General features: G+C 39.1%; 2 protein-coding genes across 3 annotated transcripts; both read left to right on the top strand.

The window, feature by feature from the left end:
• Positions 1-720: 720 nt before the first annotated feature.
• Positions 721-9,800, top strand: Cpr11 (cuticular protein 11). 2 transcript variants are annotated; one of them, XM_070674627.1, is made up of 4 exons: positions 721-940; positions 4,118-4,193; positions 4,403-4,738; positions 5,747-9,800. In XM_070674627.1, the coding sequence occupies exons 2-4, from the start codon at positions 4,172-4,174 to the stop codon at positions 5,899-5,901; spliced, it is 513 nt and encodes a 170-aa protein (XP_070530728.1). In that variant the 5' UTR covers positions 721-940; positions 4,118-4,171; the 3' UTR covers positions 5,902-9,800. The 2 variants fall into 2 exon arrangements, with proteins under 2 accessions (XP_070530728.1, XP_070530727.1); XM_070674626.1 differs by lacking the exon at positions 721-940 and having other exon boundaries at positions 3,568-4,193.
• Positions 9,801-10,428: 628 nt separating this feature from the next.
• LOC139113442 (cuticle protein 19-like) lies at positions 10,429-14,737 on the top strand. Its single transcript, XM_070674628.1, has 2 exons — positions 10,429-10,789; positions 11,601-14,737. Exons 1-2 carry the CDS (start codon positions 10,531-10,533, stop codon positions 11,759-11,761), a joined length of 420 nt encoding a protein of 139 aa, XP_070530729.1. The 5' UTR covers positions 10,429-10,530; the 3' UTR covers positions 11,762-14,737.
• The last annotated feature ends 746 nt before the right edge of the window (positions 14,738-15,483 follow it).

Here is a 15,483-nt window from a genome sequence, read left to right on the forward strand (position 1 = left end):
GTAACATTAATAACGATATAAAATAATTCGGAAATAAGAAAAAGCTCTTGCGGCGATACTTTATTTTTTCATTTTGCTTTATCGAAAAAGCTGCAGACATTCAAAATACGTAATTCACTTGCGCCCTACTTTTAATGTACAAATAACTAGTTCAACATAAAAGCGAACGTTTTAACATAAAATTCACCACTTTCAACAAGAAAATTAGAGTCGGCAAACGTGAGAGCTGTTGCTTAACTCGTAATTACATTCAATTCGTTAAATGGCAATTGTATGTAACTTTCGAATAAAGTCCTAACAAAATCCGAGCGGAACGATGCGTATACCTATAGTTTTGCGCGGAGTTAATCCGAACAGTTATACATTCAATATATTCAAGAACATTTTTCGAAATTATTACATTTTTTTTTTTTTTAATTACACAAGAGTAGATATTTCTCGAGTTCTCGTGTGAGAATATTTCGATACTAACCGATCACGAAGGAAACAAAAATGCCATTGAATAGAAATATATTTTCTCCTCTCACACAGCGTACAATGTTATACTCCACGCGATGTTCTGTAAGTTCAATTTAGTCATCCACTTCTATAATTTGCTTCGCGGTCGCGATTATTCCGTTCGCGATGCACATCTGGTAGTATAATGTAAGCCGCATATTATTATCTTTCAGTGACAGTAGTTCTCATCGCGAGCTTCGCCATCCTCATCGTGAATAATTAATTTGTATGCTGCTTAGCGGCGCAATGCGAATGATAAAATCTCGAAGTAAGATTAACGCGCGGCTCGTAATGCATATGCATAAGGATGTAAGTAATATTGCTTGTTATTCCTGGTGTCGCGCTGGAAATTAACCGATCTGACGGTGGTTCGCCTATCTCAGTTCTGCCGCGGGCGGAGTGATGCCACAGGAAAATTGCGCAGCGCGCAAGAACGAGCCAGGTAATCGAAAAATCCGCGCGCGCTTTCTCTCGTGCTCCACTCAATGAGAAAAGCAAACAAAAATCTCCAGTCTGTTGCGGCCGCGGATTGCGTTACGACAACGCAGATGAAAAATGTTGATTGACTATTTCGACAATGGGCACGTGACGAGCAATAATTTCACAAGATGCCCGCGCGGACCACGGCTTTTCGTGTTTGAGAAAACGCCAAAAAGTGAACGTAGCGATTATTATTGCGATTAAAGCCAGTTAAAATGAATTAAATATCCTTTGGAATAATTCTCATTATTACAAATATGCGAGGGAGATGTTAAAAAAAGAAAAAATAAAAACACTTTAATTTATATATGTTCCGTCATTATAATTAATTAAGTAAACATTTATGTTTAAATTAATTTGAGCTGTACCAATAATGTTTAAAAATTTGGACGTGCCGATATGTCTTTCATTACTGCTTTCATTTCAAAACACTCGCTCTGTAATGGATATTATTTCCCAAATTCGCGAAACAGAAAATAATTAGCTACTTCAATCAGAAATTATTGGTCTGCGAATGATCATGTTTGAAACTCGTCGCTTTGATAAAAGATATTGTTATTAATTATTACATTAGAAGAGGTGTTTGACACCCAATCTCATTGTTAACACTTCCATCAATGTCATCGCGCAAAGCACATGTACATACGTACATCAGTCAAAAAGCAAAAGCGGAAGATGAAAAGAGAGACAGGATAAATAAATTCTCATTATACGCCGACGGTCAACCCTAATTAACCGAAATTACAACAGTTTCCTAACTTTAATCTTTTACAAAAATTACAAATCTTATAATATTTAATAAAATCAACTACCTTGAAAATATATTTACGTTTTACAAAAATTGTAAAAAAAAAAGAATTTATGTGCACTTTCAAATTTATATCTAAATTCTCCCGTTCATTTTTGAGTGTTCGCTGAAAAGTGGTGAATCGAGCAGAAACGGCACATTAAAATTAGTACATATTACGTTATGTACATTTATTATTTCCGAGCAATTGCCCTCCCGGTCGTAAAGTCGCGACGCCAATTCGTGTCTGGCGGTGACGAAGACCGGGGTCGTACCACGGCCGTTATTTCAAAGAATTATTATCATTTCTACGACCCGGGTTGGTCACACCTCTTACTGTGCGGCGTACGGGGGCCAACCGCGGGGTACGACAAACGAATTAATGGTCAAAAGGGGCCGTTTTTGCCCATCCCGAGGGTGGCCCGCTGTTATAAAATGATCTCGCTCCTTTCGTCTTCTAAGTAGTTCATTCGCGGTTTTCGTAAAGGAAGAAACTATGGCCTTTGTGAAGGTAAACCGAGGTTGATAGCGCGGCATTCGATATCGTAAGTTGATACGGCCGCGCGGGAGCCGTAGGCGGCATAGCGGAGAATATTACCGGAACGCTTTGGCGGAACGGAAATTCGCGTTGTACGCAGGTCGGACGGAGGCATGCACACGTCGCTTATAATTACGTATTCTTGCGAACAAAATTGTGGAAGGTGTTGCATCTTTTGTGAGCGCGTTACGCCGCTGACGTCGGAATAATTGCGCATCCCGGAAAGTATTAGCGTGGAAAGCGTTACAATGCGAGCGAGTTGCCGGGCTCGCCGAGTAATTTTTCGTTCGCACACACGCCCATAATGCGCAACCGTTATATAACGATTATATAACGATTAAAAGCGGGGAATACAATATTTCGCCATCGCGAATATTATAATGCATTAAAATCTCAATTGCATTATAAATTCAAACTCTTAAATGGTAATCACATTAAAATTTCGCAGGTGGTAATTATAGCACGTTACTGTATTAATTGAAATTACGGAAATTGTAATGGCGTTAATGTAAATCGAACAGTTATTAACTCTGAATAATATATAAGTGGATCTTTTTTTTTTCTTTTAATCAGCACATTTATCGTAATTGGAGGAGGACTGATATTTTTAATTAAAATGCCAGTGTGGTATATAAATATTAATAATTTCTTTTAAGGTCAAAATACGCCGTCTAATAAAAATTCAAAAAAGGTATTGTTCGCGCAATATTCGATAAAGTAAAAAAAAAAAGGGTTGCATAATACTATCCATCTTTATAAAATGCTATAATAAAGTCTTATAACAAAGACTTATTGATCTTTTGCTTTAGTTTACGGAGCATATAACGTTTCCTTCTTTTTATTTATGGAATTGAGTATTAAAAAGAATATCAATCGCACCTGGTTAAAAGCGAGATGGTACGCTCAATTGAAAACTAATATATTGCAATTTAAAACAATATTATTAATGCAATAAAAAGGTCGAAACGAGCGAGATATTTCTCTTCAAAAGATTTTAATAACACTATTTGCTTTAAGCGCAGCTAGAAATTTCCTGAACGGTACATTTTATCGCAAAAGAGTCCGGAGCTACTCCTCCTCTCCCCTTCCCACCCCCTGTCCTTTCTCTCTTTCCTCTCTCTTTGATATCCAATTTGCGGGAAGTGGACGGATATTAACCTTTCATGATCCGTCCGGGCAAAGAACTACACTACAACGTATAACGTGAAGAATAACACGAAAGGATCAGCACTTTTACCTGGCCGCGGGCAAAGACGCGGTTTCGACCTCAACCTCAGTGGGGGAGGCGACATCGATCCAATTCGAGTTTCGCTCGATCTCATCGACCTGTAGGGCGGATTGCCATAGCTTCCATAAAACGAATCACCCAGGGCCGCGCTGAACAAAGTATCACGCAGCCGTGACCGTAAAGTAGCGAACGCGGGGTGTTTTGGAGGTCTTTATGTGGGGCGGTAAAAGTGTCTCGGCGCGAAGTCCGTTCTGGCGCACATATTCGGAACAGAAGAATAATGGTGGGACCTTTTTTTCTTTTTTTTTTTTTCGGTAATTTTCTACTACACGCCGGCACACACCGCGCGGCATCGTTGCGATGAAAATGAATTTTGCCTTCCGTGGTTTCTTCTTTCCCTCTTTTTACCTCTTTCCCCCCCCCTGTCGCTCTTTCTCTTTTCTTCTCCCTTCTTCGATTAGATTTAAGAGATTAACTTTTCCAATTATTCGCGGCCACCAATTTACCTTTAACAGCGAACAGTACTTCACGGGTGGCGTTGTCGGGCCGCTTATACGACGCTCGAATGTCTCTCCTCGCTTTGCAGGAATTGATTGTCTGCCTATTCTTCGTCGCTGTCGTTGTTAAGAGCTTTCCCGGGATGTACGTGGAAAGTATGGAGGGTGAGTGTCTCTCATTTAATTCACGGAATCGGTCACTCGAGAAGGCAATTACTCGCATTAGCAAAAAGCATATTGATCCGCGTGAATTCTTAATACTCTCACGTTAAAAATTCAGGTTTACATTAGGCTAAAATCACAATGGAGCTTTTATATGTATGTCGCTTTGAGAAATTTTAGAATATAGTAATTTTATATTAAATGGATTATAGAGGTAAACGACGATGAACTGATCGACGACGAACCAAGCAACGACGAGCCGAGCAAAGACGAACCGAACGACGGCGAGTTGACCAATGAAAAATCGAACAATGAAGAATCGATCGCAGATATAGATCGCAAAGGACATGATCATCACAAACATCATCACGCTCACTCGTATCATCATTTTGTTGGACCTGTTACAGGTCATCATGAAAAAATCGCTTGGAAAGACAAGCATGGTCATCATCATCACGACTACAAAGCTCATCCCAAGTATAAATATTCCTATGGCGTGGATGACGATCATACTAAAGATCATCATGGACAAAAAGAACACCGTAACGGTAAATAAAAATTACCTTCAATATTTCCTAAAGCCTTAGAATTTATCATTTTCATATTACATTAATTATAATCCGTTGCACAAAAAAAAAGAAAAAATAAATAAATAATAAATAACTTTCTTTTTTCACGTAGTATCAATTTCTCTTATTGTCAAAGTATCGATGTAGCAACCCTACACGTACCGCGCAATAGTGATCCAGGACTAGTGAGGTAGCGAAATGTAATTCAATCCTGTGCCCTTAATTAGAATTTCGAAGTAATTGGATATCCGCTCTTAATTAGAACCTAGGAAGGACTAAGTTCGTTTCTTATACGAACGTGTTGCGGCCTGTTATGGATACATTCCGTAACTTTTTCTAGCACGCTTTTCGCAAAAATATGAGAAACCTCCTCGCGCTCGTTCGCATTCGGCTTGCGCCTGTTAGATTTAATTGTGACTGATACGAAAGAGAGAGAGAGAGAGATAGAGTGTGTAGGAGTTTATTACGCATTCGTTAGGAAGCTCTCTCACTAAAGCCGGCGAATGAAATGCACGGAGCTTATGGCGAAGCTGTTCCGATACCACCGTACCTCGGAAATGTAACTGCCTGCGTAAACGCGAATTTAATTGAAACGTACGGAGAGATACAAGAGTTTCTGTTATGTTCTTATTCAGTTTAAATATATGCTTTTCTTACCTTTGGCTCTGACGCGTATAAAATATATTGCATCATTTAAATGTCATAGAAGTAAGCGTTATAAATCGCGCAGATAGAATTTTCGACTTCTCGCTACTGCAAACGACTTGAAACATTTTTAATTATTAAAAAAAATTTATTAACGTTAATTTTTTTTTTAATAATTTTATATTTTAAAGTATTTAAAAATATCTCTGCACCGTTACATTTTTACAGTCCTTTGTAAAGGCAAATAATTATAAATATATGGTTGAATTTGGTCTTATTAAACATGACAATTCCTATCAAATGTGTAAATTTTAATTATTTTATTTATAATGTAAATTGCAGGTAAAAATGTAGAGGGCGAGTATCACGTCCAAGAGCCTGGTGGTAATCTCAGAAGTGTGAAATATCATTCTGATTCACATGGTGGGTTTTATGCCGAAGTTCATAATTACGGCGGAAACGATCATTCAGGAGGGACATACCATAAACATCGATAATTGACAAATATAATAAAAAAAAAATTGTAGATAAAATGATTATTAAAGGAACAAAGGGTAATTAACGAGAATAACGTTACAAGGCGACCTGCATATGTACAAACTCGAGCGTAACCGTACCGTTAAATGCTCATTTTTATGATCTACGAATTGTACGTGTCGTAGCTGTTAAATATTTTACATTGATGAAAAATAGAAACGTGTCAGATACATGTCAATAAAAAATGTGATTCCATCATTAATAATCTATTGTGCATATTATTTATTATTTAAATTTAATTAAAATCTACTGTACTTTTTAATAATGAGCGCTGTCCAAACTTTTTAATAGAAAGCAGAAAGGAAGAAAAAGAAAAAGAAGTTTGAATTAGTGAAACTAGGAAAATACGAACTTAACAAGATACATGATATAATAATAATAACGTCGTAATTTAATAACGTAATTTCTACCTCAAGATTGAGCCGACGTGGAAATATATCAGATACTCGACTCCTTAATTTCCGAAGTGGACCCTCCTTTGGAATTCATTCCTAGTTTTACCGCAATCGCGTGATCTCGTTTCATCAAAACGAGCCAGGGGCTGCTTGCTCGGTTTCTGCTGACCGAATGCAGCGAGCTGGCCGATCTCTCTCATCAGCACGCCGCAACATGTTTTTATCCAATCACGTTCTCCGCGCAACCTCGACCTCCCGAGTCAGCAGCGCGCGACGGACCCGACCGTGGTGGTGTCGAAAAGCGAAGGAAGCGCAAAATTCACCGCGGGCAGGGTGACCGATATGGGGAGGGCGAAGGGAGCGAAAGCCGAAATTTCGTACCCTCCGAACAATCGTGGCGGGCGGGATTGGTCGTTCTATAAGGAGATCGGACGACCATTGCGTTACTGACCCGCGTCCTGCCAATTTTGTTACCAATTTCGTCGCCAATTTCGTTGCCAATCTCGCTGGTTTCTAACACAGATAATCGCATTGCGCAAACGCTTCGACAATTTCTATTAAGTTCTCTTAGCGGATACTACAGCTGTGTATAGAGATCGGCCAGCGCCGAGATAGAAATGTTGAATTTCTCGGAGCGCACGGACACGAGTTTCACATTTCGCAACATTCCCCAGGTTATAATTCTTGCCATTGGTCTCGACTAACAATCCGTTGGATTATTATTTCTATCATTACTACCATCAATGTGATAAAGAAAAAAAGAAAAGAAAAAAAAAATAAAGTAAGACGTTATAAAAATATTATCTTTAAATTAATGTTGCGTGCAAGATTATTTTTAAAGGAAGATTTAAATGTAGGTTTAACATGTTGGATATATTAATTTTATATATGTAGTTCGAGAGCGTGTGCGTGCATGTCATTTACATCCACGATATTTTTCGTGATAGACACGTTAGAAATTGCTGCATCGAAGATCGCGACAATCAGGAAGACTTATTAGCATAATTGATGTTCCTCTAGTGCCTGCTGCTCCGTCCATGGAATATGATTTTAACATGAATGTCGCGGTTGCTCATCAAGCGTAGTTATAGTTTGAGTAAGACCGCGAGTGCCGTGCGGATCTTTACGTACCTCCATATTCTCTTTGAACCCTCGTCAGAATACAGCACGTTAATGACATAGCTCACGCTCTCGTCACACATACTCTTGCCCCCTATTATATCGAGCGGTTGCTGCGTTATGATTATAAACTCAACTCTTATTACGTACAAAACACCGCAGATAATTAATTAACATATGTATGTTAAAGCTACGCACAATAATTTTTTTTTTTTATAGGAAATAAAGAGATAAATTTAAAAAAATCGTAATTAATATAATCGAAATGATAGAGGGACGTGCAAACGTAATACTCCGCGCGCGCGAGCCACGTACGCCGTCAAGATTGTCGTAAGTCCCGCGGTTGCCGTAGGTTTCGACGCAACCGGCTGGCTGTGCTGGGCGTTGTTCTCACACTACGCGCGCGAGACATGCACACGGCCCGCTGCTCGGTCGTTGACGGAGACGCGAGAATAAGAGACGCGGAGGGTAGGTTACCAGTGCGTCAGCTGATCTACCTCACTGTTGCGGCCGAGCTATCCGTGTACCGGGCATCATGCCCGTAAGGGACGACGTAAACATTGTAGGCGAGAGCCATGATTTCTGTTTATCGCTCGCTGGTTACGCAATGGTAACGCGATGATTAAACGAACGTACACGGGCCGATCGCGAAAATTCCCTGGCCGTAGTTTGCTGTCGAAAATTATTAAATGTAAAACCGTTCCTTTTCACGTAGATGAAACGCGAGTAAATGACGCGAGAGAATAAATACGTAAGAAAAAATGACGGTGGATTTTGACGAATTGATACGGTCAGGCAAGATCAGATACGGTGCAATCTGTCTTGGCGTTAATCTGCATATGGGACTGATAGCTTAGATAATGCCAAGCGTTCACATACCGATTACGCGGTGGTTGCGCGAGGTGACGGCGGTGTCGACGGAAGACGCTGTTTGCGACTACCAAGATTGTGACGCGTGGTACAACCGTAATGTCAAGTTCGCATGACTGCGTAATGAGGAAAATGCGGAGGATTGAATCCCGGTTAATTTAGAAACTATCGGCGTGTGTCTCGCGCGCTATTCGAGTGGCACCGTCATTTCTCGCTTGCGCTTTGACATCAATAGATATCTCCGTATCCGATATCTCACTGTCTCGTACAAAGCCGCCGTAATGCCAAACATATTGCTTGTGGCCTCTTACCGTTATGCGATCATTAATCAGTTGCGAGATCCTCGTTATGTTAGTATACGCTGCTAATTGGAACGATAAATTAGGATCTTTCGCTTTTGAGATTTGATTGAAGAAAATAAACAAGAAGCCAAGGAATTGCGTTTCTTTAAATATAATGTAAAAAAAAAATTTTTTTTGAAGCATGATGGATCGAAAATCTATTCCGCCTTCTCGTTTTATTAAACATAATTGTCGGCAACGTTACCCTCCCTTTGCCGTGCGATCAAACAAGATCAGCGCGGACACGTCGGCAAGGTAAAACAAGAAATTAGATTAAATTATATACGAAGGGTACGCAAACCAAATATAATTAATGTGACACTATGTGGTCCATCCCATGTGTACGTAATGTTATATGAATACGCGCGGCACTCAGGCGCGGATCGATACGGTTATTACTAAAGCAAATGTACGGATTATGAGTTGACTGCGCGGGATTGTTCTTTTTCAAGGCACGAAACGACTACAAAAGTATTCTCGAGTTTGAAATCTACACGCCGGGTATTGTCCCAACGGGACCTATCGCGAAGAAACCGAGTAGTCTATAGATTTCGCGGCTGCTTCTGTAATTAGCAAAACTGTACAAATGATTTTGCAGACGTATATAAAATAATTAGAATACGTATAAATCAATCAAATTACGATTTTTCTTTTTTTTTATGCAATTCCTTTCAAACGATCTCTTTTTACTTCGCACAATTCAACCGCTGGTATTGGAAAACTCTACTTTATTTGTTGCATCGAGTGTGCCCGTAGCGCGCGTTTACTTTGCCTTTTCGTTGATACGGAGGCAACAGAGTAACAGATGCGAGAAGGTTAAATCTCTGATATCAAGCGTATCACGTGCTTGAATTTCATCATGGTGCGCGTTACACGTGTAACGCATTTGTAACGTAAATAGGTTATTGTTACACGCAGCGCGAGTTGAAATTTTCCAATAATGAAGCTAGTCGTTCGCGATTTGGAAAGGCGACAAGCAGCCATTAAACTAATAGGAATCCCGCGTAATAATTTAATTATCGATCACTGTCGTTTTTATTCCGAAGAAATATTATTTGTCCATTTCATTTCTAGAATCGCAAGTTTATTAAAAATTGTAATAACTTCTCCTTCGAAATAAAAATTATGATTAAGCTAAAGTATCTATGAAACAAGTTTTTTTAATTATTCATATTTTTTTAAATAAAAATTTACTATAAATTAATCGGTGTTTGTTAAAATTATAATTCATTATATAATCGGAAAGTTTTTCTTTTCTAGTTGTAAACGGTTTATTATCGTATTTGAATACTCCCATTGTACACATTTAAATGTTACGCTACGATTGCCAATGAAAGCCAACCGTTTCGAGACGTTTAAAAAAAAAAAAGAAAAAAATGAAAAAAAACCCTCTTTCGTAATCGATAAAGCGAAATCGATTGTTATTTCAACGAGACGGGCATCCACATGCGTGGCGTTTACTATAGCGGCGTTTCATCGCAAGTGTCCAATCTTATGCATAGGAAAGCGATTGGTTCACGTCGAGTTTTTGTCATTCGCAGGGACCGTTCTATACGTCCTAAATAACAGTGGCGAAATTCTCCAGCAAAAATGAACGCTGGTTCACTATATAAACTTTCATCGATATCGATAAAAGTATCATTCGCATTTTAAGAACCGGAACGAACATCGAAGATATGGCTACGAAGGTTGGTTGAATTTTTGATACAGTCACGTTCAATCATTGTTGCTCATTACAGCTCTTGTAATTTGTAAAGTAGATAACCTTTTACTTACATTCGGTTAAAAGAAAAAAAAAAAAAAAAACATGTTTCCAAGTGCAAAATCAAATTTTGTTTCGTGCTTTGCGCGAAAGTTTATGTAAATGGTAACGATTTGTCGACAGCTTGCCCTGTTATTGGTTGTACTAGCCCTTGCGGCAATCCAAAGTGGATTGGCAGGGCATGCTCACAGCTTCGTACACTTTCACGGTCCAGTCGAAGGACCGGGGCATGAAGTGGCTGTCCACGATAAGCACGGTCATCAAGATGTAGACTACGTCGCGCATCCGAAGTACGAATTTTCGTACGGAGTCGAAGATCATCACAGTGGCGATTATCACGGGCAAAAAGAGCACAGAGACGGTAAGTCTGATTTTAATTTATATAAAATTTAATTTGATATAAAATTGCCGGTGGTAAAATATTGGTAAAAGTATTATATTAAAAACAAAGTAATAAATATAAAATTTAATAATATTTGTTGACCAAAAATAATTACGTTTAATTAATTATTTAAACTCTGATAAAGTTACTATCTTTATACAGAATTTGCAATTTCTTTGTACCACATTTATTCTTTTATTAAGAGGGATCTATAATTGTTATATTTTCTAGTCTACTTGTTTTTTTTTTCCTTTTTTTTTTTTCTTCAACGATGAATTGAACTTTGTAAATTATTCAGTATCAAACTTATTAAAATTTATGTAATCATGCAAAGAGTTGTTGAATTTTTTACGATACTTGCGCAACAGCGTGGAAAATGCTGCGGTCTAAATGTTACCGAAAGTTTCTGAAAAATTTTGATAAAAGTTTGTCTGGTGGATCTTTGTTGAGACGGGGGGAGATATTCGAAAGCGCAACTCTGAATCGCAATAAGCCGAGCGTAGAGCCGAGCGTTTAAACTTATCGACACAGTTCTTTTTTCCTGGCCATTAACGTTTTTTCTTTTTTTTTTCCTCTCTGCACAGTTGTGTCACCGGTTAAAAATTATAATTAAAAATTACAAATAACGAGATTGTCTCATTTTAATTAAATATCTCGACGGTAATTATATTTATGTAATGTCGATAATACACATCAGTATTGTATAATTTTTTACAATTAATGCGCGTTTATTAGCAGTCACTATAATATTTATGAGATATTGGTGTAAGAATAATTTTTTTGTTCGTAGGGGAAAAGGTTGTCGGTGAATATACTATCAAGGAACCAGGCGGTAATATCAGGACTGTGACCTACCACGCTGATCCACACGGAGGATTTTTTGCTCACGTCCACAACTCCGGCGGTAATAGCCATCATGGTGGTACATATGGCGATTACGGGCACCACTAAAGGCATCAAGAAACCTAAGTGTGATATACGACGGCGAAATGTTTAACCCAGGTCACTTTTCTCCTTGCGTTATAATTGTTAAATAAATAATTACTGTTCCCGAATTAACGACGTATTCCGCTTTCATTTTCACCGTTTACCTTGCATAAAAAGAAGAAGGAAAAAAAAAATTGCAGATGCACGCGGAGGACTATTTTCGTCGAGCAAAATTTTTTAATTATGCTACGCAACTATGATTAAAACTTTCATTAATTTCTTTTTACCTTGAAGCTCCAATTTAGAGACGAGTTTTAATTCTTAAAATATTAAATAAATTTAATGAAACGTTTTATTTTTAAATCTATTTCTATAAGTTTTTTTTCTCTTTCTTGTTGCACAAACTTAGAGAGAATAGACACGCGGCTTCTATACCAAGGCATAAAATTACAAACGGAATTTTCTTCTGAAACAGTATAAACCCTGCGCCGTTTAACGCGGGCTTTATTATGTATATATCACATCTTAGATTTTCATCGCCATTGTAATGCCCCCGCTTATGTAATCGAAAACGTTATTACTTACGGAATGGCAATGGCGATTCAGAAGTGTAGGCAGAACAAATAAATGGACAGATTGCGTGTATATAGGTCTAGCTGCAATGAGCGAGAGAGATGTTCTAAGCTTCGGCGAACATATTGGGTCACGTATTGGGACCAGCGCGATCGCTATCGCGCGAATAGACTAGCAGAAATTGAATTGCGGAAGTTATATGTGCCATTGAATAGTACGTATGCCTCGCCATTAAAAGGTATATATTAAAGGAGCGATTTCAGCAATTTAGAAACCCGGCAACTGTTAGCCGAGAACATTATTGTCTCAGAAGATGTATCATCGTTTGCATCAAGTTGTCGAGTGTTCGAGGAAATTCGTTGAATGAGGATAATTTTAATTACACTTCAATCCATCTTAATACGTTTGATAAATTTCTAATACAAGATTATTCCCTAATATCTCATCAGAAAGTTTCTGCGTGATCACTCGATGATTATTCCTAACATTTTACTCAGCCGATTAAATGGTATTAAGCGGCTAGTCTCTGCACATTTAATATTTAACGCAAAGGGAGAAGATAATTATCGATCGTGATATTTCAAAACTAGCTCGAGAATCGATCTTAGAATTTAATGAGCCCCTAAGCAACTCGTGGAATAAATATTTATGCACGACGTAGGCATATCTGAGATGCAATTTTAGTTGCTGAAGCTTCGCTTTTAAAAGGATGAAATTAAGATGCTGGCCCTTTGAGTCGGAAGAGATACCGCGTTGCGAAAGAGAGGCCGCCGTTCCTCGTAGAAACGGAGCGTTAGCTTAAATGTCGGGAAAGATGCTAGCTCGAGGGGGAAGAAGCGTAGCTGTTTGGCGTCAGACAACGTATTAATTTTTCAGAGCGCATCAAAGATGCGAGTGAAAATTAACTTGCTGCATGCGCCATCGGTTCTCAAAGGTATAAAGCGTAACGTATCGAGCGCAGAAATGCGTGCGAAGAAATCCGGGATGCGAGGGGCCGCCCATCAACGTCCTGTTTACAAATTCTTTTGTAAACGCGGTTAGACTGATTATTCCGCGCGAAGCGCGAGAGAGCTCGAAAGAATAAATCACGGCGCGAGTGCACGGCGTGCTCGGACCCCGTATATTACGCGAATAATCACGATTGATCATCGCGGGGCGGAAGAAAACTGCGGGAGATGATATATGAACGGCGAAACGTACAGCGCGCACGTGGTTTCAATGATTCCATTTACGTGAACGATAATACGGGCCAGTCTCTTCCCGTATCGAGATTCCCTTTTCTTTCTCTTTTATTTTTCCGTTTTTCTTTCTTTCCTATCCGTCCCTCTTTTTTTTTTATCGCACAATTCTCCGCTATGCGGTTGAAACCGTAATTTCAAAAGGGCTGCCGTGATTTTCGCTTCGCCCTCGTTCTCGCAGAAGTGACAAATGAAATTTTGTGCGTTTCTGCTTTTGTCGCAAGAAAAAAAAATGTATGTATGTATATATACATATATATAGACTATCCCTCTTATTACTTTGTTCCCAACTTCGTGAGAGGGATAATTTTATTGGCGTGTGTTATTCCGGTCGCTATTGCCAAACGGCATTTTCTTCCTCTCCGATTTGCTCGAACGCCTTGACGCCGTGCTGTCTTGCAAGCACCAGACGATCCACAGGGCTGGATCACATTGTCTAAGTAAAGTTCTACACACTTAAAAGAAACGAAAACAATAGCCGGAAACATTTGAACTAGACAACTTTGGAAATATAAAATTTCTTTTAATTATTAATCGTGATATTTCGCGATTAACGTTTATATATCTTGCTTACTTATTTACAACGACAATTGCTACAAAACGAAAAATCATTTATTGGATAAAACTTAGAGAAGATAAAGAATCCGACTTAAAAAAAGAAAAATAATCAATTTATATTTACGCATAAGAGATTTTTTACTAGATAATAAATCTTGCATTTTTAAATAAATATAGAAAACTCGGGATTTCAGCGTTTCGTGCATTTATAAAACTTTTGTTTATAAAATCTTTAATTCGGCCCTGAGTGTTACAGCACTCCGTCAAGGGTGGCCACATTCAGACGTCGTCACGTAAGGGGGACAGGGGCAGGGGGGTTGTCGGAAACAGCCGGTGGCAATAATGTGAGATGGACGTGATAGGGCGCGATCGATTTTCTCGATCCCGAGGGAACGGACTCCTTATTATTCCGATTGAGGCGAAGGCACTCCCAAGAAACCGTTGTTATTCGATTCCGGCCGACATCGCTCATTCTCTCGAATCCGCAGCAGCCGCGACCCCGCTCCGTACCGTCCCTTATTTCCTTAGCCTACTTCGTGGCCGTAAAAATCCAATTCATCCCGCTGGGACGCCGGCCAGACGCAAAAGTATTCCGAAAACCCGTTGTCATCACGTTCGCGCGGCGTAACAAACCATCCCCCGGCGTCGGGACCGAGTTACCTTTGAGGAAATTTAGCGATTGAAAACTGTTGACGTCAAAAGGGTATCCGGCGAGAGTTCACCACACGGCTATAAATCTATACAGGTCGCACGGTAAATTGTGGCACAATCGGCGAAGGAAGGCGCTTTCTCGAGGAAAAGCAGCTTAAAATCGTAAGATAAATTTTCTTTATTGACCAGAGTGGAAAGAAAATTTGTAGAGAATATTTTTGGGAGGGTAGAAATGATAATTGTGAATGCGAGGGTTGATCTTCCGCGAAATATCTATTCTTATTGCGCGAGAGAACTTAGCGTCACGGAAAGAGTAATAGATTTTAAAAAACTGCGTATCAAAATTAATGAAGAGTCGCGTATTATGCGTTTGTATGTAGATTACTCTTAACGAGTTTCTCTGCTAGAATTTGAATTTATTATTGAACCCGGAAACGACCCGTTATCGCGTTTCGAAATCATCATCATCATTCAGAGAGACAATCTCTAGATCTCCCACTCGCTAGGGGACAGTTTCATGGTTCGCTGACTTAAAGTATGTCTCACAAAAAGATCATTATATATTCTATTAATACTTGCCGGGCATTCGGAGGCCGAGCACGGGGTGTTTAATTATCTCGTGGGTGGACTTCTCCATTTGTGCGGCGTTAAGCAAAGGGAGACGGTACGTTGAATTAAGTATGACTCGATAAAACGATCGTCAAGAATTAACAGGTCAGCTCGCAT

The sequence above is a fragment of the Cardiocondyla obscurior genome, linkage group LG02, assembly GCF_019399895.1.
Source record: "Cardiocondyla obscurior isolate alpha-2009 linkage group LG02, Cobs3.1, whole genome shotgun sequence".
Classification (NCBI taxonomy): Eukaryota; Metazoa; Arthropoda; class Insecta; order Hymenoptera; family Formicidae; genus Cardiocondyla; species Cardiocondyla obscurior.